This window comes from Pecten maximus, chromosome 4, assembly GCF_902652985.1.
Source record: "Pecten maximus chromosome 4, xPecMax1.1, whole genome shotgun sequence".
Lineage (NCBI taxonomy): Eukaryota > Metazoa > Mollusca > Bivalvia > Pectinida > Pectinidae > Pecten > Pecten maximus.
The window spans coordinates 24,818,611-24,843,429 of NC_047018.1; the positions used below are offsets into that span (position 1 = coordinate 24,818,611).

At 35.1% G+C, this 24,819-nt stretch overlaps 1 protein-coding gene across 1 annotated transcript; it reads right to left on the bottom strand.

The window, feature by feature from the left end:
• Positions 1 to 254: 254 nt before the first annotated feature.
• LOC117325585 (transient receptor potential cation channel subfamily V member 2-like) lies at positions 255 to 24,286 on the bottom strand. Its single transcript, XM_033881921.1, has 23 exons — positions 23,464 to 24,286; positions 17,265 to 17,376; positions 15,263 to 15,345; positions 14,527 to 14,602; positions 13,616 to 13,826; positions 12,803 to 12,953; positions 11,603 to 11,767; positions 11,198 to 11,313; positions 10,495 to 10,576; positions 10,255 to 10,286; positions 9,278 to 9,369; positions 8,586 to 8,718; positions 8,193 to 8,270; positions 5,847 to 5,980; positions 5,451 to 5,626; positions 4,982 to 5,065; positions 4,235 to 4,398; positions 2,932 to 3,047; positions 2,257 to 2,464; positions 1,760 to 1,913; positions 1,362 to 1,401; positions 629 to 696; positions 255 to 385 (listed from the first exon to the last, which is right to left on the bottom strand). The coding sequence occupies exons 2-23, from the start codon at positions 17,366 to 17,368 to the stop codon at positions 282 to 284; spliced, it is 2,571 nt and encodes an 856-aa protein (XP_033737812.1). The 5' UTR covers positions 17,369 to 17,376; positions 23,464 to 24,286; the 3' UTR covers positions 255 to 281.
• Between the last annotated feature and the right edge of the window lie 533 nt (positions 24,287 to 24,819).

The following is a 24,819-nucleotide window of genomic DNA, read 5'->3' on the forward strand; positions in this document are numbered from 1 at the left end:
TATGATATGTTAATGCAATGTACTTACAAGTAAGTATCTTTATATATAATATGAAAGTACAATGCACATTAATGATATAATGCATCATTTATCGCACCAAGCATTGTCATAATTGTGGTTTGCACACCAAATATGTACCAGTGTTGAATAAATTGCAAGCCTCATTTTTAAGGGAACATTCCTGTTAGTCCTACTTGTAGTTTTAGACTATCCAATTTCCCAAGCGAATTGGCATCTATTATTGAGAGTAATAATGTTATTATTAAATGCATAAAAAGAAATTATAAGTTTTCATCATCGTCCATGTTTAGTGAAGAGATGTCTGCTACTTTCATTTGGCCTGTCGAAGGTATTGTCCAAGGCTCTAGATCGCTCTTGTCCACAGCTGTAGATATTAAAAGGAGACAAGAATATTTCAATAAAGTATGTTTTTGTTGGGTCTCAGTTTGTAAGGTACTGATATATAGTATTTGAATGTTAAAATCCCTACAATATAACTCTACACAAATACATACGATTTTATATCAATCATTTTGTGTTGTTATGTAATAACGGCATATTATGTATTTTACATTATGTATTGTATATTATGTATTTTTATCAATACCTGGATCCCCGTCATACTGACCTTCGATATCATCCCTGTCGTCTCTTGAAGAAGTCTTTCGTTTCTTCTTTTTCTTTTTTGATGTCGACCTTATGGAAAAGGGAAACGAATCTGTTAAATATTTCAAGGACGTGTTCGCTGTGTATCCAAACTTTCCGAAATGTTTTTCTTAAATTCAGGTCAAATTTCATTTTAGACGCAGTGGCCTAAACAGAAAAGCCAACAGTGTGAATTTCAATTATCGAGGACTTGTCCCTTTTATATTCACGAGCTCAATTTATTTCTCTCGTTTAATAGTCACATCACTAGAACCAGTCTCAAAATGTGACCATTTCAAAAATTGCATGTATGACTCGGTTATTATGTAGGCGAAAATTACAATACTGGACAATGATAATTTACAGGTTTTATATTTATCCTGAAATGCGTCACTGAGAAGACTTTTATGCGCATGTGCATAGTTAAATGTTTATCAAATTTAATGTTAAACTGATAGTTCAAAACAAAGGACTATTGTGTTTTCTATCTAATGAATTACACGGTATGCTCTGTGGGTTCAATATTTGAATATTTATCACAAACCTAGCGTAATAGACGGATTTGATTAGATATACAATGGAAAATTGTTTAGTACAGCTGACACAGATTTAATTCTGAAAGCAGATACAATTAACATGATGTAGAACTAGCATGTAACAACATTTCTATCTAGAGTATATGAATATGTAAAGGCGTAAGATAATCAATAGAATACCTTGATCTTGTAAGCTCAGATGCAACAAAGTCGCCTGCTCCTGAAAAGATATTACATGAAGTTCTGCTAATTTCTTTATTGGTGGGACATCAATTTATATAAAAAGTTTCAAAAACAAAACAAAAAAACAAAAAAAAAACATGTCTGGCAGAAAAGAGAAAATTTTCGAAAAAGACATTCGAAGCTCATATCGGTGTGATGCCAATACACAAGCAAGAGTAACACATTTGTAATACTGTAAAAAATATTGGATAAAGTTTTAGTTTTTTATATCAATATATGAGTGTTATAAGTAAAACTGAAGATAACTTTATACCATTACAATAAAATTATCTCCTTTATATGTCACTTTATCGTTTACATTTGTTGAGTTCAGTTTTTAATGAAACAATGTGTACCTCCGTAGTTAGGATGTCCTGGCGGTAGGCCGGAAGATTGTAACATTAAAATGATATCTTTTATTTCAGATATGTCCCTCTCAATTTTGTTGATATCATGATCTAATCTATTCACAAGGTCATCCTGGTTTTGTTTTTGGATTCTTGTTATTTCCTACAACATAATATGCGTATAATGAAATACTGAACAGCAGAACTATGCAAACCAGGTGGTCAATAGCAAATCTCTTTTTCGTTGTCTTAATAAAAATTAATTAATTTGATAATAAACGTCTGAACATACATCTAATGATTAGAACGGTAAATCTTACTCTAACAAACGATTTTTTTTTAAATACATAATCTGCTAATATTACATGAAAAAGGATTGCCTGTATTAATGTTCCATATTTGACCAATCACTTGCTGTGCAGCTCACAGAGATGCCTAAGATATATTTCTTGGCTGAAATTACGTACAGATATGATGAAGCTGTAAATTAATGAGTATCGCTTTACCCGAAGCTGTATAACGGCAGTCTGCATTTCATTCCCATCTGTTTGTTCTTCCACGTCGTCGTCATCGTAAGCCTCCTGGAGAGGATTACAGCGCTCTCTCATGTCGTTCAGGATCTGCTTCCGTCTGCTCTTACTGAGAAGGTCCCAGTCCACCAAACATACAATGGCCTTCTGCATCCGGGCTATACTATGGGCGTTATCGTATACTCTGTCCAGGAAACATAAACACAACATCTACACAAGGAATAAAACACAAGAAAATATCTTTTTAAATTTGAAATTTGTACTTCTCAAGCATGATCCATATTTATCTAACCACGCATGTAATAAAATCTTACATGATAAATGCAGTTTCTTTAATACCACATATTAGGCAAAGTAATGACAAAGTGCAGTAAAATCGTTTACTCAGTATCGCTTTCTGTATTGGCTTAGTATAAGGTGTTTGTTTCTTCATTTTAGTTGTGAATATATTAAGAACGCGTGCGTGCGTGTCTGTATTGAGTAGTAACGATGGAAGGCGATCCAAACTAACGTTTTGAATAAGTTAACGCCGACGTGCCCTGTTCGCTGATTGTCCATCATTCCGTTGTTCTATCTCGTCTCATAACCAATGTTATTGAGAAAAACGTTACATGAATTTGGCTAATTCCTTCACTCAACCATACCAGTTACCTTTGAAATGAATCCGAAAGAAGAGCGATGAAGAGGTTGAGACAGACAATGGCAGACACTGTTAACCATGATCCCACTAGGATGTCGGTCATAATAGGATCCACTGACTTCATTGTCTGCACAACAATGGAAACATTATTTATCTCAGAGAATATTGGTCATAATAGGGTTATCTACCATTATTGTCTGTAGGAAAAAATTATCTATCTCAGAATATTGATCAGAATAGCATCCACTGTCTTCATTGTCTATAAGAAAAGAAAACTTTATCTCAGAATATTGAGCATTATAGGATCCACTGACACGTTATTTATCTAAGAATGTTGATCATAATATGAGGCACTGTCTTTATTGTCTGTAAGGCAAAGAAAACATTATTTATTACCGCAGGATTTTGATCATATTATGATCCTCTTCAATTATCTTTCGCACGGAAGGTATGCTAATCACACTGAAACAGTCATAAAGTATTTTTTTTTATATTCATGCTCTATGATTATAAACATATCTTTCTGGAACTTTGTTATTCTATATAATAGGTCAAGATTTCTTTAATTGATATTCAAGGGAATTATTTTTAAATGAAGACCCACCAGTATATAAAATGGTATCTATTGCCGTAAAAGGACCCGAGTACAGTGAAGTAAATGTGTACAGCAACGGAGAAATGAAATATCTAATGAACAAGAATACAGACTCTTTATTGTAGCGAGTAAGCAAAATATACTTTTACCACCAAGTGATAAAGACATGTAAAAGTATATTTGTCAAGTTGTAAATTTTATTTCTCTTAAAACAATTGGGAAACAAGTTATATCAACTTATATTAATCAGGCTTATTGGCCTGGGTGGAGGCGCGAATGGCCTTACTGTGGGAGGAAACCTGAGCACCCGTGGAAAACCCACGTGGTTGGGCAGGTGACTCCATACCTTTTAACGTCTGATCGAGGAATCGAACCCCGGCCGCCTAGGTGAAAGGTAAGTGTGTTATTACTGTTCCACCCGACCACTCAAAAGTACATTTGAACATAGAATTAAATCCAACAGATGCCATTTTATGTAACTGCTGCCATGTGAGGAGTTGCTTATTTATCAATAATAGATATCAACGATGGGAAAGTCACTGTGCATTCAAATTTGTATTTCGCCTGTCTGCCTTTTACAATTCTGAGTGTTTCGTAGCTCTCGTTGCGGATACAGTTCTCAAGGTTTGCCATTTTTGTGCATGTCACATCTCAATTCCTACGAATAGTGACGGTCTAATTTTTGTCAGCGTGATAAAGTTTAAATCATGCAAACTTACCTGGTAATCATAATCATCCACAAGAGTTATCCTAAAGAGACTGAAGAAGACGTCCCCAAATCTGGTGAAACCCTCAACGTTAACGTACTCGGTTGTATTGTTGTCATGGTAACGAGTATCATACGTCACCCTCTCACCACCAAATATCATCCAATAGGCACACACTAAAACAAAGCAAACTCTTATTTTTTATTTCCTCACATCAATGCCATACGTCTTTATAGCAAGCAGAATTATATCCCAAACATCTAAATATTATGGAAAATTCCCATTGCTCATTTACATAACAATAATATCATCCATTTATATAAAATATAGCATATGTTACATTGTTTCAGTTCAAATTTAACACTTAGTTTTTTAACAATCACAAAAACGTTATAGTCTTATATCAATCACTCTTGTTCGCTCGGATGTTTGAAGAAAAAGGAGTACCCGAGGAAGACCCATGTGGGTTGGTAGTTGACCCCATACCTTTCCAAGTCGATTGGGTATCGAAGCCTTGGTTGAAAGGCAAGGGCGACTTTTACTTCATACACATCATTCCAATAAAAGGTAATAAACATAGAGATATCTCTCATCTGCCCCACATCATATCCTCCAGTAGTATTGGACAACATTTCTACATAATTAGATTGTACACATCTATAAATAGACAGACACGTTACCATATGGGCAAATAGCTAAATGTATAGGGTAGATTACCTTTAATGTATGTACATCTATATATTGAATGGCATATCTTACCAAATGGGAGAAAGAACTGAAGGTAAAGACATCCAAACAGGATGAAATCCTCAATCATCTTCGCCAGAATTACAATGAGTGGCCCTACAATACATATACAAATCCATATAAGATGCAACACTGTATCTGATTGGTGGATAAGAATAATGTATCATCCAATCATTTTAAATTTGTATATAAAGCCTGGATGATCCTTACACGTCATAACATTTATAATTTATGACGTGAACCGAAAGGTTTTTTCCCGGTAACTTTTAATAGAAGGGTCGTTAATGATGCCATTTATCCATTTTCAGAAATAGATCCACAAAGACTCGAATGGCCTTTTCGAAAATATTCGGCCGGAAACATCGTTTAAATGAAAGTTGATGATTTAATATCACTTTGATCGAATTTACCTGACAATATCTATATATATATATTAGATATTATGAAGTTGCGTGTATTTTTGCATTAAGTGTTATATTACCGAGTCGCTTAAAAGGTCTGGCACATTTCGCCAGTCTCAACCAGAGGAGAATAAGCGTGAGTGCCATAAAATTGATATGGAATCTGGCTGCCTCCTCGGAGTGACGGATGACGTCAGCAAGATGGGAAATTATGCATATGCCCTGCATTCCGTAACACACCCAGTCAAATACGTTCCTGGGTAAGAAGTATGGTAACAAAAAAGAAAAAGTTATATAACAAAAATTAATGCTGGCCGTACCATGACGAAAATAATCTGAACATTGACAAGAATTATTTCAATCACGTGAAAGATTCAAGAATAAGAATCATAGCAACATTCAAGCTAAAATTAGTTCAACTGAATTCCATTATAGCCAAGACAACATACGTTTCGTTGAATGAAAATTGCACTTACCAAAAGTCTTTGAAGTATCTAGGAATTTGCTTCTCAACTTGATGTAACTCATCTTGTAAAAACTGTCGGTCTGAACTATCAATGCAATGTTTCATGTCTGCATATAGTTCATCCGCTCTGAACTTCTTCCATTCCTGAAAAGGTTGATGTGGTTGATACGATACACGATGTACACGATACAAGTAACATTCATCATTTACGCTATATGTACTTCCAAATTTCCTTTTCTGAAAGATTATACATCAACATCATACTGACATGTTGAAATAGCTAACACTACACGCCACAATATATAACACTACAGAACAACAATATCTAAAACTATAGATCGAAATATTTAACTCTACAGACCGACATATCTAACAATACAGGCAAAGCTATCTACTTACTCTACATATCAAAATACCTACCTCTACAGACCGAAATATCCAACACTTCAGACCACACCGAAACGTTGTCACACCACAACATTTACGTACCACACTGTAACAGCGATGGAACACACCTAAACCTAAAATGGTACAGAATTCCGACACACAGAACCGGAATCGCAGAATAGCAGACCGGAAGTCAACACACACATAACCGGAACTTCCAACTCATCAAACCAAAAGTGCTCACGAATCATCAAACCAGAACTGTAGCACAAGAGACCAGAACAACATCCCTCAGAATAGTTTTAGTATAAGAGTACGAGACGAATATGAGTCTTGATAATTCGACTGCTTTATCGCAGAACTGTCGTCAATTCTCAGGAACTTGAACTGCTTGCTTGACAACGAAAACAATTGTTTTCTAAAGCTCAGGGCCCATATTCATAAAAAATCTTAAGTTAAATACTTAAGTTTGACTTAAGTTATACTTAACTATAAATATTTTACTTAGTTAAATAAAACTTAAGTTTGAACTTAAGTACTATTCATAAACGACTTAAGTATTTACTTAGTACATACTTAGCTAAGTATAAATATTTAAGTAGTTCATGTAGTTGCTATGTTGTTGTTAAGTAGCTGCGTGATGTTTTTCGTAAAACGTGAAATTTGGCACCGGCGTTCCTGGCATTCCAAGACGATCAGAATCCGGAAATGGCAACAGCAAAAAAGACGAGATGACCAACTGGACAAAGGACGAATGCCTTGCGATGGTGAGGCTAGTACATGTTTACAAATGAAAGAAAACATGTCATACGTGGACGATTTAAGGACGGAATGTCGGCATCTGCAAATAGGCAAATAGTGGGTTCAGGTTGCCGGCAGATTGAACAGATCAAATGTATTAATCAGGAGAGAGTCGGAAGAATGCACAAAAAATTAGACTAACCTCGTCGTTCAGGCCAAAAATGCACATAGCGTGTTCATCGTAGAGTCAAGAAGAACAAGTACGTTTTAGTTAATTTCCACTAAACCAAACATCAGTTGAAATGTACATATCAAACCCCTAGTTACATTGTACGATCTGTAAAATCCCGCTCCCCAAACATGCTAGAACTGTCACAACAATCAACTGTTATTTAAAACTTTCGTTTCGTTATCAAAGCAGGGGAGTACTAAATACATGACAGGGCCGGAATGCACATGAACGGGTTTTAAGTTAAAGTACAAGTAACCTTAATGTTTTTTAATACACAGGTAAGAACTCTATAGATATACATTTTTTTAGATTAATGAATAAAAGATACAATAAAACTTTGAGGCAGTATTTCTGCTTTGTCAAAGTCAGCAAGAGAAACAAAAATGAAGTTTTATCTAAATAAAATTTGATTTGTATGTGGGTATGTTCATTATAAACTACAATTGCTCCGTGTCGTTGTAGTATTGACTTCGTAATGGGCCTTAACGACAGTGAGATTGACTCCTCCATCTTCGATTCAAACCTTTACCTCTTGTTTTAAATGATTGAATACAACAAAGTCTGAAGTTAATGATTTTTTTTCTTAAAAACAATTTGATTTCTGTCGATTTCGTAAGGTCATCTTTCACCTGAGTTGTTAAGTATTTACTTAAGTATTTTTAAAGGAAGTTAAACATCCTCATGACGTTACTTAGCTTTAAGTAAAAACTTAAGTAATACTTCAGCTTAAGTAGTTTTATGAATACAACTTAAGATAAAACCTTGAATTAAGTAAATACTTAAGTTTATTTTAGTACTTAAGTACAAAGGTCCTACTTAAGTATTTACTTAAGTGAAATACTTAACTTAAGTTTTTTTTATGAATATGGGCCCTGAGCTTTAAATATTTGTTTGTATATAAATAATATGTGTTAAATGCATACCATCATGATTCCCAACGTATTGGAAAATACTTATCTTTAACACAGAGTTCCCATTTGAATTTTTTTCACTTACGTCGTTTTTGGTAATAGAGCGACGATATTCTAAGACTTCTCCTATAATTTCCCATATGGTGAGACCGATACCGATGACCTTACAGGACAAGAAACATACATATTTAATATCTGTGTGAAATATCATATAAAATGTAATTGTTATTACTGAAAGTGCAAGGTGTCGTAACTTTCGATTATGTATCATAAAAAGGCGTCATTCAAAGCAGACGTTCTTCTGAACTTGTTATTTAAATAGGACATATAATCCTAAATGTGAAATTATAATAGGGACCACAAAATGTTATAACCAAATATGTTGTCTCAAATTTACAAATTCTATGCATAAAATATATATGTAAACTAGTGATACTATTATGGATATACCAATATAAAACATCATACGTGGACTTACGTGTAGAAAAAGTCTCCACCATTGGCCAGGCAAGTCATAGTAGTGCTTATTTTCATAGGAAACCAGCACCCCAATCAGTGACCAGATCACGATATAAACTATGTTATATAGGAACCACATAATGGCGCGCCGCCTGTATAAACGTACCAATTCGTATGTGTGATATATAGAAACGTACCAAATCAGAGGTATGTTATATAGGAAACACAATATGGCACGCCGCCTTTAAAAACGTACCAATTCATACAGAAACGTAACAAATCATAGGTATGTTATATATAAACGTAACAAATCATAGGTATGTTATATAGAACCGCAATAAAACATCGGTATGTTATATAGAAACGTAAAAAAAATCAGAGGTATATTATAAAGGAACCACAGTATGGCACGCCGCCTGTACAAACGTTGCAATTCATGGAGACGACCAGTGAAAGCTAAATTGTTTTGGCGAAAACCAAAATTGGGCTTCAATTTTGGCGCCCTATTTAGTTGATGACGTGATATTATTGTCAATATGATGACGTCACAATCGATTTCTGACAGGTGCATCCAATGCAAATTACTCAATGGTATATATCTAATACACGAAAAGCATGTGCAAAAATATTATATGAGCTCATTTAACAGCAGTCCAATTATGTGATAAATACTTATCTGTCTGATCAATGAAACAAAACTAAACAGCTTACCTAGCATACTCATCCCACATGTACTGGATGAGGGTGGAGAAGACAGAATGAGACAGAAGATTGTACTGGTGTTTGTTGACGGCTGCCTGGAGCTATAATATAAGGAATAAGAATATTAACTATAGGTACGAAATAATGAAAAGGCTAAGCTATCAAGTGTTGACCTTACATGATTCATATCAATTTATATATATCTTGGTCCAGGAGAAACAGCTTGTTTCGCTTACGCTTACGCTGCGGTTGAATTGTAAAAATATGTCGTCGGCAGGATGTTGATGATATGTTCTATGGGACTATGTCCAGTTATGCAAAATTATCTAGATCGTCTACATTCGTTTTTTTTTTTTTTTTTAATATACAATATATATGTTAAGTGTGTATAAGGAATTGTTTATGAAATGTTAATTTTGTATTAGTAATTGTTTATCAAATGTTAATTTTGTATATTTTGTATTAGTAATTGTTTATCAAATGTTAATTTTGTATGAGTAATTGTTTATGAAATGTTAAATGTGTATGAGGAATTGTTTTTGAGGAGTTAAACCATACATTCCATGCTTATACAGAACAATGCACAGTAATATATATTTTTCTTATATTGGAACATTTTTCGCTCGTGACGTATAGTAATATAGCAGGAATTGACCAATACATACTAAAGAGTACAGATTACCCGATATCAATAACTTTGTTAAATCAATAATATCCTTAAATGTAATGGAATGGGAATGAAATAACATCACTAACCATATCATATTGCATCTGCGTTTCATGATAAACAGTTCACAGATTCTGGCTGGAATGCTATAATGTTACAATAACATAGAATTGTAGGACATCCCTATCACCGGAAGTCAATATTATGAAAACGGTTATAACCGTATCGCTATGGTCTACTCAGTTTGCAATAAACTGTCTAAAGTAGATGCTAATGAAATGCTTCTCATTGAAATTTCTTCTTTAAAATGCAGCCTTACCGGCAAGTCAATAAACGATTCTTTCTTCTCGTCTGAAATAAACAGTAAATGGTATATTTATCAAAACTGTATTCTGGATTATTTGAAATATACAGTGTAGGTCTTAACAATTCATATCAAATTGATAGAAATTATAACTTTTACACAAAACTATAATGGTCCCAGAAACAGGAATCATACATGACCCGAACGGACAGTTTTATAAACCTTACACAATTATTATGATTCGCGTTGGCTCACCTGCCATTAGTTGGTAGAGGTAGAAGCTCTGGCTACGGTGTGTCTGGTCAGTGGTATGGTAAGCATCAAGAGCTTCGTACGCCTGGAGTTGGTAATTTACAGAGACATTTGTTCAATGGTAAGCGCCAACAACACTAAAACTTAAAACATACAGGTACAATAAATTCCTTCCTGGACAAGACAAAGACAACATATAATTGAACACCAAAGGTGGTGATAATTGAACACCAAAGGTGGTGCAGGAACTACTTCCACAACACGTGATCATCATACTTTTATGGTGCTATCCTTCGTCTTTTATCATTACTTTTATTTCTAGTTTTATGTTTTGCTTGTTAATAACAAATACAGACTATTAAAATGCCTTAACAAAACATGCCATAAATATAAAAGAATTATAGAATATGGTATAGCTGATAAATTTCCCAGGGACAATATTTCGCGGTCGTACTTACCGGATATTATTTTTTGCGCAATCATGCATTTTTTTTAAATTCTGTAGTAAACACTTCTCTTCATTTCAGTATATAAACATTCCCTGGATAATTATCTTCGCGGTATATTTAATGACGGCGAATATAGCGAAATTAAATCCTTCACGAATATTACCAAACATACAGTATTTAAGCATCAACACCAATCGGAGAAAATTAAATAACTAATATAGTTAACAGACATGTCTGTTATGAATGCCAAAATTTACCACAGCAGGCATGTTGATGATCATCCAACCAATGGTTCCGTATCCGGGAACGTTGTTCCGGTTCATCCAGGCACGAGCGCCTTTCTTCAGTAGTAAACGCGTCGTTATACTTCTGTCTGAAAACATTGGTCACGTGATAATTAAACTACACTGATGTACTAAGGAATTATCATATCTGGTGTGTTACTTTGTCCCTTAAACCTTTTACCCTGTAACATTTGTAACCTGAATGATACATTATACATGATAACCGACTGCCCACCATCAGTACTATCTGTATTTACATGATAAGAAGGATGGTTCTTTTGGATGTTAATTGAACTCTTTATAATTTGCTTAAAGTCGTAGACCCCAAGCCTTAATAATTTGGGTTATCGAACCTAGCCGTAGTCTACACAAACGTACCTTGTTCGGCAGCTAATTGTATCGGGTATCTGTCTTTGTAATCCTGTATGTCGTCAAACTGACAACCATGATCTATCAGACAGTTCAGTGCTTCACTGCAGTTGTATCTGGCAGCAAAGAAAATGGGCGTTTGTAGATCTCCTTTTGTTCTAGCTTCTTTGTTTGCTGCAATGCAATGAAAATATTGTTGGATCTTACAATTAAAGGTTAAAGACAAATTTCATATTAAAAATTGAAATAAGATACAGTCCCCAGCTTCAAGACGAAGTTTGGTACCAAATATGACAAAGGACTCCACAACTCTGTATCAAATATTAGTCCCTAATTCTAGTATCTGTTTCATCGCACTACTTACTGTAACTCACTACATATTGGTATTAGGAGATGAGTAAAGATACAATTCTCCTTCTCCATACTGTAGAATTTCAGCTTTTTGTTATTTTTGTCTTAAGCTAAGTGGTATTGAAGTGACCAAATCTGATCTGTTGTCCCTTTTCATGTACCATCTTAGTAAGTTATGAATAAAATTAAGTCAGTTTTACTATTACCCAGTAGCCATGCATCTAGTTGCTTCTACCCAACAATTCTCAAGACAGTTACCCTTGTACCAAGCCACTAAACCAGTTACCGTACAACATGCACAAGTTAATCTGGAAGTCACTTATGCAGCTACCCTGCTAGCAAGAAATCACTAATGCAGTTGCCTTACTTCCCTGAATTCACTTATACAGTTACCTTACAACCAAGCAGTCGCTAATACAGTTGTCCTACAACCCGGAATTGTCAAAATATATATACCCGTTACCCTACCATCTAGGATTTACAAAATACAGTTACCCTACTGTCAAGAATTCACCAATACAATAGTTACCCTTCTATCTAGAATTCATTTAATATAGTGTCCTGTTACCCAAAAGTCACTAATACAATTGCCCTATCCAGAATTCACTTTTACAAATACAGTTACCCTGCTATCCAGAATTAACTAATACCATTGCCCTACTACTAAGAAATCACTAATATATAGTTCGTCTAGTTAATACATCGGCCATTTAACGGTGGCGGATATTACTGAATGATCACTTTACATGTACAATGTATGTAAATATATATAATCATACATGTTTTCCTTTGCCGTCTAACACATGAAACAACAATAATTGTTTACAAATCAAATCCAAGTGTACATGATAAGGTTACCTCCGTGTTCGATGAGAAGGGTCAACATGTCTGTGTAGTTATTCGCAGCAGCCACGTGCAATGGTATACATCCGTTCACATCAGCAGAATTTACATCAGCGCCATGATTTAACAGAAATAACGCGACATCCACGTGCCATTTTCTTGCAGCCTGAAAGATTAAGAATATTGATTCCATTGACGCTCGTAGAAATGGCTGCTGGTTAAGCTGTCACCAGCCTTCTTCTCGTTTTCAGAATGCGACATTACCTGAATTTGACGTAGATTTATAAATAATGTGCGTGTCGTCAATGAGGTAGAAGACACTTTTTATCCTTCCTGAACACTATGGTCTTATTCTTCTTTACTTTTCAATGGTCCCTTTGTAAAAGATGTTATTCAAATTCTTAATTGTTATCAAGTTCAAGTTAGAATTAGGATTTTATTCAGAGTTCTTCGAGATTTCCTTATTGTTTTAGACAAATCTAAAACATTGCCACATATGGCGGCTAGAAAAATCTGGGGGGGGGCACTGACGTATGCGGCATCTATACTTATCTAAAAGCATTGCCGAACATGGCGTCTAGATGACTCTACAACATTAGTCAATGCGGCGTCTAGACAAATCTAAAGCATTGCCGAATGTGTCGCCTAGACAAATCTAAAGCATTGCCGAATGTGACGTTTAGACAAAATAATCCATTGCTGAATGTGGCGTCTAGACAAAATAATCCATTGCTGAATGTGGCGTCTAGACAAATCTATTCTGATCGAATTTGACGTTTAGATAAATCTAAAGCATTGTCTAATGTGGCGTCAACGTCGTATAAATACCTTGTGTAGGACAGTCTCTCCTTGAGAGTCGGGAACATTGATGTCCGTGCCAGAATGAAGCAATATATCTGCTAGCTGTAAGTCTACTTCGGTAGATTGATTAGAAGTTTCAGATTGTTCAGATTTCAGAAATAATTGATGTAAATCTGATGAATTACCGTCCTCATATTTAAAGTCTTCGATGAGGTTATCTTTTGAGTCCTGATTGTTTCTGTGGAGAAAATAGCATAATCATATAGCATTCACGGCCGTTACTTTTTACATAGTTTTTGCATTTGATTTGGTATACATTGTAGGTAAATAGTTTCGTCTATGTTATTATAACAAGTATGCTGGGTATTGCTAAAGCAATACATGTCTCTTACCTACCCCCGCTAAAAATAGTAAGTGACCTTGACCTTGACCCAAAAACCCGGAACTTGATCTTTAGCTACTCATTCTACAGTTATGAGCCAGGTTTCACCAACATACCTTGAAGAGCTGTCAGCATTGTCGAGAAAAATGCGGAAAACTGAGTGGACGAACTAACAGACGGACGGGGAGGGAACCTATAGTCTCCACGGTTTTACCGGTAGAGGACTAATAATCGATAACAACTTAAATGAAACATCCTGATTTGTCATTTTACGACACTCCCGGGAATGTTTGAAGTGATACAATAAATGTACATAAGTATTCAGAAGACAATAAGGACATACATCGCTATGGACAAATTATTCAAAAATATCGAGGTAAAAAGGCTTTATCCGAATGTTTTAAAATTGATTATTTCACATAAGGAGCATTTTTGAAAGAAACAAATATTAAATCCCATGTTTCTATTCCTAAGAATTTAAGCCATTGATGCATATAGGATTACGTTCAAATTTGACGATCTGATATAAATTGTTAATTGGTATATAACTTCTCACCGGTTATTCCTGTTTGGTAGACAGCAACTTGAACAATCGTCATCGTCCTTGTAAAATTTTGATTGTGTATCTTGATCTATTAAAACAAACGCACATGGAGAGTCACGAATAATAGAAGCATTATAGTACACGTACGATAAAGTATTTTAAACACAACACAATGATATAATTGGTATTGTTACAGTTATAATGGTACAATATAGAGTTATAAATATCGTGGAATCTCTTGAGGAAAGTTTTCAATTGAATAGAAAGGCATAAGCGATAAACATGAAATAATAATTGACGTGTTTTCAGCTTAATGTTAATTTATTTTAACAATTTGGCTAAATTACAATGTTGGTGCACATGTAGTTGGTATGATATGTGGTTGTATCTCTAAAAGATTTATTATTTTTCATTGTTATATCTTTCGTAACATTTGGATAAAACAATAGTCAAAATTAAATTTGAAAATGTACCTTATCAAAAGCTTAGATTAAATAGCCGGAATGTTCTGTAGATCTGATTGGTGTTGAATAAACTTCCACGCATAAAAAAAAAATTCACATAACCATCATTTTGAAACAAAATTCAAGAGGGTATGATTAATAGGCATAATGGTCAAAAATCTGTGCCTCGCTTGAAGGGACAAAATGAATTCAAAACGATTCCAACAGAGCGCAGGTATAGATTTTATCTTTTTTTTGTTTGTTAGTTTGTTGGTTTTTTTTTTTTTTTTTTTTTTTTTACTTACTGTAGCCTGCCCAGCGTTTGCCGCAATACTTGCTCACATCACATTGTGGATGTTTGAGTGTGTCATCTAAAAGATCGGTAATACTGAAAAGACGTAAAATGACATAAGTGAACTGAATGATTAAGTACACTAACTTAACAACAAATTAGAAACAGAAAGAAAACGACATTAGACTAGATATCCGAACTCGCCATATTTTATCTTAAACAATCATAAAAAATGTTAAAAGCGTGAGCAGTGTAATAGTAGTGATAAAGTCTGTCTTAATGTTCTCATCAGTTGTATTCTTCATTTTCTGTTTTTATGAATAACTTGAAAATCGTTGATGCGTGTTGGTACTATAAATAGCGCTTTAAAATTCGCACAAAACATAACTTATTTTATCGGACGTGTTATTAAACCATATTCCTCGCCATTTTGTTAATTTTTAAAATGTTTTCGATAATTGTTTATCTGACAACAGCTTATCAAATAGACATTTATTTATAGCAATCAACTGTAGTACACTACTTGATGGGTGATACTTGATGGGTAATAATTGATGGGTGATAAATGATGGGTGATAATTGATGGGTGTTACTTGATGGGTGATAATTGATGGGTGATAAATGATGGGTGGTAATTGATGGGTGTTACTTGATGGGTGATACTTGATGGGTGATAAATGATGGGTGATAATTGATGGGTGTTACTTGATGGGTGATAATTGATGGGTGATAATTGATGGGTGATAATTGATGGGTGTTACTTGATGGGTGATAATTGATGGGTGATACTTGATGGATGATACTTGATGGGCGTTACTTAATGGGTAGTAATTGATGGGCGTTACTTCATGGGTAATAATTGATGGGCGTTACTCTATGGGTGATAATTGATGGACGTTACTTCATGGGTAATAATTGATGGGCGTTACTCTATGGGTGATCATTGATGGACGTTACTTGATGGGTGATAATTGATGGGCGTTTCTTGATGGATGATCATTGATGGGCGTTACTTGATGGGTAATAATTGATGGGCGTTACTTGATGGGTAATAATTGATGGGCGTTACGTGATGGGTGATAATTGATGGGCGTTACGTGATGGGTGCTAATTGATGGGCGTTACTTGATGGGTGCTAATTGATGGGCGTTACTTGATGGGTGCTAATTGATGGGCGTTACTTGATGGGTGATAATTGATGGGCGTTACTTGATGGGTAATAATTGATTGGCGTTACTTGATGGGTAATAATTGATGGGCGTTACATGATGGGTGATAATTGATGGGCGTTACTTGATGGGTGATAATTGATGAGCGTTACTTGATGGGTGCTAATTGATGGGAATTACTTGATGGGTGACAATTGATGGGCGTTACTTGATGGGTGATAATTGATGGGTTTTACTTGATGGGTGATAAATGATGGGTTTTACTTGATGGGTGATAATTGATGGGAGTTACTTGAAGGGTGATAATTGATGGGCGTTACTTGATGGGTGATAATTGATGGGTGATAATTGATGGGTGATAAATGATGGGCGTTACTTGATGGGTGATAATTGATGGGCGTTACTTGATGGGTGATAAATGATGGGCGTTACTTGATGGGTGATAATTGATTGGCGTTACTTGATGGGTGATAATTGATGGGCGTTACTTGATTGGTGATAATTGATGGGCGTTACTGGATGGGTGATAATTGATGGGCGTTACTTGATTGGTGATAATTGATGGGCGTTACTTGATGGGTGATAATTGATGGGCGTTACTGGATGGGTGATAATTGATGGGCGTTACTTGATGGGTGATAAATGATGGGCGTTACTTGATGGGTGATAATTGATGGGCGTTACTTGATGGGTAATAATTGATTGGCGTTACTTGATGGGTGATACTTGATGGACGTTACTTGATGGGTAATAATTGATGGGCGTTACATGATAGGTAACACTTAATGTGATACGTGATGTTAAGGAACATTATAAAACAACTATAAACAGTAGATTCACTCCAACCTGTTGTCATGCTGGTGTCCCCTTGACCTAGTCCTAATAGCCATGACTCCATCAAAGTCCGAGCTAGTGGGTCCCACCTTGCTCTTCTTACCGCTTTTCGTCATCGTTGATACTGAATGTAGTAAAATTCTCACATTTTAAACCAAGCAATATATGACGTAACCATTTGTCAGTATATTGTCAGGGCGGATTCCCTGAACGCCTACATTTTGAAATAACACCCTACTGACTATGTTTGTACAGAAAGTAGTATAGTCTGTTCTGGTGAAGTCACTTGTGAAGTCACTAAGTTAGCTGGGTTTTTTTACCTGTGTATGTTACCTATAAATTTCATTATATATCTCATCAAAATCAGAGGTCAATATCCAATGAATATATACTGCACAAAAATAAAATATATTAGAATTAACTATGCACATGATAATTGTCAATAGTTATTTAAAGAAATTAATTGTCAAATTAGTATTAATTAATAATTCACTGAAATTATTATTGTAAAATATTTATTAATCAAATTCATTAATCTTATCAAACTAAATATTATACCAAATACTTTACTTTGCCCTTAATTACAAGTTATAATCAAAAAGATCTTTTTTTCTCTTTTGAACACCTCTCTGATACCAATCAAAAAGACTGAAGATAATATGATGTTGATAAGTAAATACCGCTAACTTTACTGAGATCAGTAAAAATGATGAGCTGTGATGTAGCCCAGGCTTCGGGATGGCATGAGACTTCGAGATGAATACCGAAGCTACATGTATGTATCTATGTAAACTTCGAAATTATCATCAGGACTATCATTCTACAACTTGCATTTATACTGTTTATAATCAACTATGGCTAATGCTCAGTTAAACTTTAACTTTGTTAGGAATAGGTAAAGTGGCAATAACTTAGCATCAATGGTCACACTGTCCCACACTATTCCATTAGATATACACCATCCACATCGAGACAGACGGGTCCATGTAACCAGTTGTTTACGCCCTACTATCCAGGAAAAGTCAGGTCATATACACCAGATTTTTCAAACTACTAGGGAAGTTCATGACAGAAAAACACCTACCCATGATGCCAACCACAGTATCCATCGACTTTGAAATAGCTGTCCACAACGCCCTCTTTACCGTCTTCCCAGGGACCAACATCAATGGATGCTTTTCCTTTTCATCTAATGCAACGACAACACTAGGAGACGCCGCGCGGCTTTATTGCCACTTGTACCACTACACCAAGTAGAAGACGTATGGTTCCGACCATTAGAGGACATCGATGATGCTGACCTGCTCATTGACGTTATGCCATTCACAGACAACGTTAACGCTGCTGACCAGTGAATAGAGGGAGAGAGAACCGTTCGGAACCACTACGACAACGACCAAGGATGACCAACCACTTAAACGCTGGCACGGGAAACTCAAAACAAATGTACACCTTGTACATTCCAACATCTTCACCATTATATAAACATTCAAGGACATACAGGCTACTAATGAGATAAATAGAAGTCAACGTCGCGCTGGAGGAAACAAACGACCCCGGCCAACGAAATACAGAAACATCGACACTCGTCTTGCCCTTCTGAAACAGAGACTGGAGAACCAAACTGTTGATATAATATCCTACGCCGATGCAGCCTACGAACTTCTTCATTTAGGTTAGCTGTGTGTACTGATGCAACATATGGACAGTGCTTTATCGTTTATGTATCAAAGACGTTTTCAACAATATGTATTTTTTTTATTATATAAACATGTAACATTCTAAGATAAAAATAGCAATATTCCAAAACTTTAAATTATTTATATTTGAATTTATATGTCTTGTGCTCAATTAATAATTAAGATTCTGATAGAGTTGTTTTCAAAATATGAAAAAATATATTAACTTGCAGAATTCTAATGTTCTTATAGCTGATCCATAGCTATACTATAAAATTCACAATTCTATTTAAATAAAACGTTAAAATTTATATGCTAGTGTCTTGGTTTTCTTTTGTTGTCAAATGATTTCTACATGTAAAATACACGTAAAATATCTCAGGTAAATACAGAACATGTATGAAACAGACTATAATTATCCTCCCTTTGCTGTCTCTGCCTTTTGTTCTAAATATGTAGGTGTTCGGAGAACACATCATTTTTTGGCTTTGTCATTAATGCCCCGAGTATCGCTTTGAAGTCTTCATATAATTTTGATTTATCATTTATTTATATGGCAATAAAGGAAACACCTTTTTCTGGAACAGTTTGTCTTAATTTCCTTTTCCAATGATTTCTCCGGAAATCTTTCTTTTGCTAAAACTCTAATCATACAGGGCTGTGGCAATGTGACTAAGAAAGGGATAGTTTATGTTAATTAGGCTAATAGCTGCATGTGTGCGTATGGTTTTAGATAAAATAAAGATAAATAAGATAAATTTTATTACCAGTGCAGGACCTTTTGATCCTCTATATCGGACTCCAAAATATGATTATTACAATAAAATCAATAAATTGTGAAACAGTTCCAATTCTTATATAATTTCACACTTATATAGTTATATAAAAGTTCCTGCTTTTCCCAATGATTATCTAGTCTGTTTTTGAAAGAATTTACTGTTGTATGGGAGGCGGAAAGGGCAAAAATCCTTTAAAACAAAACCAATGTCAAAATCATATCAATAGACATCCTTTTCAAACCAACATATGTTATGGAACAATCAATGTTCAAAAACAAACCAAAAGACAAGAAAATCAAACCAATAGACAAGAAAACCAAACCAATAGACATGAAAACTAAACCAATAAACAAACGGAAATAAATTGTCACGGCTGCAGTAAACGCCATCTAGCGTCAGTTTGTGAGTTCATTGATATAGCTTTCTTGATTCTTATGACATAATATTTGTAAAGTCCAATTTCAAGTTTTAAAGGTGTTTATTTCTTCAATAGCTGGTCAGTTCTGTCTTTCTCTTGCGTTCCGGTCCTTCCGTCAGTCGGTGTTCGAGTACGTCCGTAGGTTTCTATGTATCTCCCCGTCTCACCGTCCCTATAATATGTCTACTTTTTATAGTTTAGGGTTGCTTGACCTTTGTATGTACCGTATTGGATACTGCATTACTCCTGTCACTCTTACCACCTGCTAAGCGCATAGGCACACCGATTTTGGTACTTACAATGACAATGACAAGATTTTTTTATTCTCATAAACAGAATCCTACGGCTATTATTCTCACATATTGTGCTCATATTCCTGGTATGGATTTGACATGTTAATTTCTCCATTGACCCTGAGCTGGCGCGTGTAGACCATTCCACGCAATTATGACCATGGCTTGTTTCTGTTAAGTATATCACATGATGAAATACTTATTGAATGATTGAACCTCGGTACTTAATTTTTAAATCCTTGAACTTATTCAATTCTATACGTTATTTTGTAACATCCGTATCCTTCTTCGACAAGAAATTTGATTAATCAAAGTTGTAGCATTTCAGGTGTTTACATGTATGTACTTATATAAACAAAAAGTTCAACCGCAGGTTCTTCAAACTAACTTCTTTAATGGGATGGCTTCTACATAAATACTGTACATGGAGTTTAACATCTTTACAATCAGACTGGTCAACTGGCAATAACTTCTCGCAGAGAAATAAAACAACTAAATCTCATGACTACATGAATTTAGCGGTACGGCCAAAAAAAATGAGTGTTGAGTATAACACAGAGGTGTTATCGAGTGTCTGTCCCAAGTGTCCCACTCAATTATAGGTACTGCTGCTGCTTCTTTTATAGGGATGCTTACAAAACCATCACGTTTTTCAACACGTGAGTTAAATTTTAATTAAGTGGCTATGGTCCAAAATTCTCCGAAATTCTCTAACCTATCTGTTAATACTAATTAACTACCTGTCCCAGGGCTACACCATCTGTTGTCTTTCAATTAAATATATTGACCCCTTGTTGACCAGCCTATACACTAACATTTATATGTACATACATATATAAAGACACAATTTCTCAAGTACGTGTATTTCTCAGTTATAAATATTAAATATAATTATTCAATACTCAGTTATAATCATTAAATATAATTATTCAATAAGAAATTACACAATATTTTTTCCGTCACCAAGTCTATTGTTTTACAAAGTTCTTACAAAAAGAAGAAAAGACCATATATAAACATCCTACCAACCTGTTTTCTAAATACGCATCCCCAACATCCTTACTCAATTCTATAGTTCAGTATACAACATTCCCTAACACCCTTATGTGTCAGTAAAATGTCTCGTCAAGTCTAGTGAATGTTCAACACTTATATAGTAGTACATACAATCATTAACAACATGATACATATTTGAACGAAGTACCTTCTACACATCGAATATTTATAGTTAAATCCAAAATTATTGATAAATGAGTTGCGTTTCCGTAATAAAATCCACACGGTGAAACTATTGCATCAGTTATTCATCAATATTTACAACTTTAGAACTATTGATCAGAGATAAATGAGTTACATTTTCATCATAGAATCCACACGGTTAAAATCATTATATCAGTTATTTCGCGACAAAATCCAAGTTTCCGCGCGACAACTCGGGATAAAACGTATTCACCACATCTGTTATTTACAAATTAATTAAATTTAAGCATTACATAGTTATTTACACAAGTATATGTCATGCCTCGGTACTTTTTTTAATCCTTGAACTTATTCAATTCTATACGTTATTTTATAACAGTCTGCAGTCGTGACTATTGATTTTCGTTTGTCTATTGGTTTAGTTTTCAAGTCTATAGGTTTGGTTTTGAACATTGATTGTTCCATAACATATGTTGATTTGAAAAGGATATCTATTGATATGATTTTGACATTGGTTTTGTTTTAATGGATTTTTGCCCTTTCCGCCGCCCATAATGTTGGTACTAAGAAAACATGTTCTTGAAGATCGTTCCATATTCTAACAACGCGCAGACCAAAAAACTGTTCCTTATATCAAGCCGAGAATGCTGCGGATATGACTTTTTTTTTATCGTGTTCTCTTGTTCCGTGTCTCTGAACCTTGTCGCTACAGAGCTTGAAAAAGTCCGCAACTTTGATATCGCTGATATTGCTAGTCAATTTGTAGACTTCTATCATATCGCCCCTCATCCGTCTGAAAGCGAGTATAGGTAATTTGAGTCTTTTCAGTCTATCGGAATAGGACGTATCCTTAAATCCAGGTAACTGCTTGGGTGTCCTCCGTCGTACAGCTTCAATCATATCAATGTGCTTAACTTTATTTGAGATGGACTCTAACTAGTCTTGCAAAGCAACGGGAAGTTGGATTCATTTAGAAAATCAAAAGACCGTCTTATTAATCCAGACATAGAATTTGCTTTCTTAACTTGGGTACTTAAACGTTCATCGAAAGATAGAGATTGATCTATAATTACTCCCAAATCCTTTCCCATGTCCACTTCCTGAAATTCTTCATCTTTTAGATAATATTTTCGTTCATCCTTATTTCTGCCTATGCGCATCTATTTACATTTTTGGAGGTGAAATTGAAGCAACCATTTATCATTCCAAGCTGACAGGTGATCCAGGTCATCATGAAGTTAACTTACATCAGCATTTCCCTGTATGCATCTGAATAACTTGGTGTCGTCCACAAAGAGATAAACATCTGACTGAATAGTATCTGGTAGGTATTTATGTAGATGACGAACAATGTTGGCCCGAACAACGTGTAAATCGTTCAACGGGAGGTAACTCGTCTGTCTGATAAGATGAGTTTCACTATTAGGAGACCGATCCTCGTTTGTACCAATGCTATAAAATTTCGCCAATACATTGAGATATCCATCGTGATACCATAATGTGCTGTCACCTCTGGGATCTAACCCGTCACACTAGCCTATAATCCCGACCTGACATCACACACATTCATCGTAGTCATGGTCACCTAGCGACTAACAATCTCGCTGGTTTTCTGAACGCGTTGGCATGGTAACGAAAGGTAGAGGTTGGAAATAAAAAGACATTTTGAAATATACTCTGTATATTAACTCGAAAATAGGCTATTTGGACACGGGCCGAATAAACCATTAGGCTTTAACAGCATTGAAGCACAGAAACCTGATATTTATTTCGGTTCACAAGTTTTCGAATAACCTTATGATATTTAAGTTAACTTTTAAAAGATAAAATGTAGAAACTTACCTCCATTACCAATGCACCCAAGGCAATAGTTTACGTGGATACTGTGTTAATCCAGTCACACCTGAATGTATTGTCTTAAACATTGTGTTGTACAGCTCAATAGATAAATATATACATACACGTCCTTTAATGGAAACAGGTATGAACAATGTCACAATTAACTAGTTGTTCAAGTATGATACATTTCTAAAGACGTCTTTGCTATCATGAATATATAGTGCATTCTATTTTCAATCGAAGCATTACGCCAAGACGAAAAATAACTTTAAATAGGCGGTCTCGAACGGAACAACAATTGCATTATATGCATTGTACATGGCATTCCCGTGTGTAAAAACATAACGATATCCATCAACCCGTGACCAAGAGGATTGTCTACGTATATGGGTATTCTGTAAGCTAACTCGGTGACTTAAGTAGCAGAATAAATAGGGTGTAACACAGCGTTAAATCATTACATTGTTTCATTACGATATTAAGATTATACTTGTCGCGTTGAGTATATCGTTTATTATATTAATCGCTTGAAACAAATCGCCATATGTTGACTAAAGGCGACAGATAATTAAGAATTAGGAAGTATATAAAAATGTAGGCGAGCCTCTTCGGTCTCACCTTGAGATTTTACACACAAGATTATCCTCCACAGGAGATTTGTTTGCTCCGCCATTCAATGTAGGGAAAGAATAAGAGCATGTTAATAAAACACCCTCACCAGAAAATGTACTACCTGTCCAGGTTAAAATAACTTTTAACTGTAATATGAAGAAGAGAGGGATTCCCTAATCATGATAAACTGAATGGCGTCACATACTAATTACACGTAGTTATAATATGGAAGATTCCAACCCTCAGGGCCAGATCCTTATCAAACTACACATGTATATAATACACTAGCGCATCCGGGGGGGGGGGGGGGGGGGGCTATAATTTGCTAAATTACTGGACCCCCCCTTTCAAATTCCTGGATCCGCGCCTGTAATACAAGTCTCGTGTTTAGCAACTTCAGATGTCTGCGTAAAGCCTAAGTTACGTCACACATGCGTTAAATAAGGAAGTTCAGCGTAATTCCACGTACCTTAACGTAAACTTTAACTAGCGTAATTCCGACGTTAATTTGCCGTAGTTTAATTTCTAGTAACTACTTAAAACCTTTGGAGAACCGTGGCAGGCGAATTATTTTTTGAACCTTTTCAAAAGATAATTACAGCACGAATAAAATTTTGAAAGAACGTAGACGTCTGTAGTGTAGTTATACGTACTTTATCGTACACGTCTGTAGTGTAGTTGTACGTACTTTATCGTACACGTCTGTAGTGTAGTTATACGTACTTTATCGTACACGTCTGTAGTGTA

What these genes read in the sequence shown, in the direction of transcription:
- LOC117325585 (XM_033881921.1), bottom strand. Translation starts at nt 17,368, where the DNA reads ATGACGAAAAGCGGTAAGAAGAGCAAGGTGGGACCCACTAGCTCGGAC. An exon ending in GGACACCAGCATGACAACAG is followed by an intron (nt 15,346 to 17,264) that starts GTTGGAGTGAAT and finishes ACGTCTTTTCAG; the next exon opens with TATTACCGATCTTTTAGATG. An exon ending in TCATCAACATGCCTGCTGTG is followed by an intron (nt 10,577 to 11,197) that starts GTAAATTTTGGC and finishes TACCAACTCCAG; the next exon opens with GCGTACGAAGCTCTTGATGC.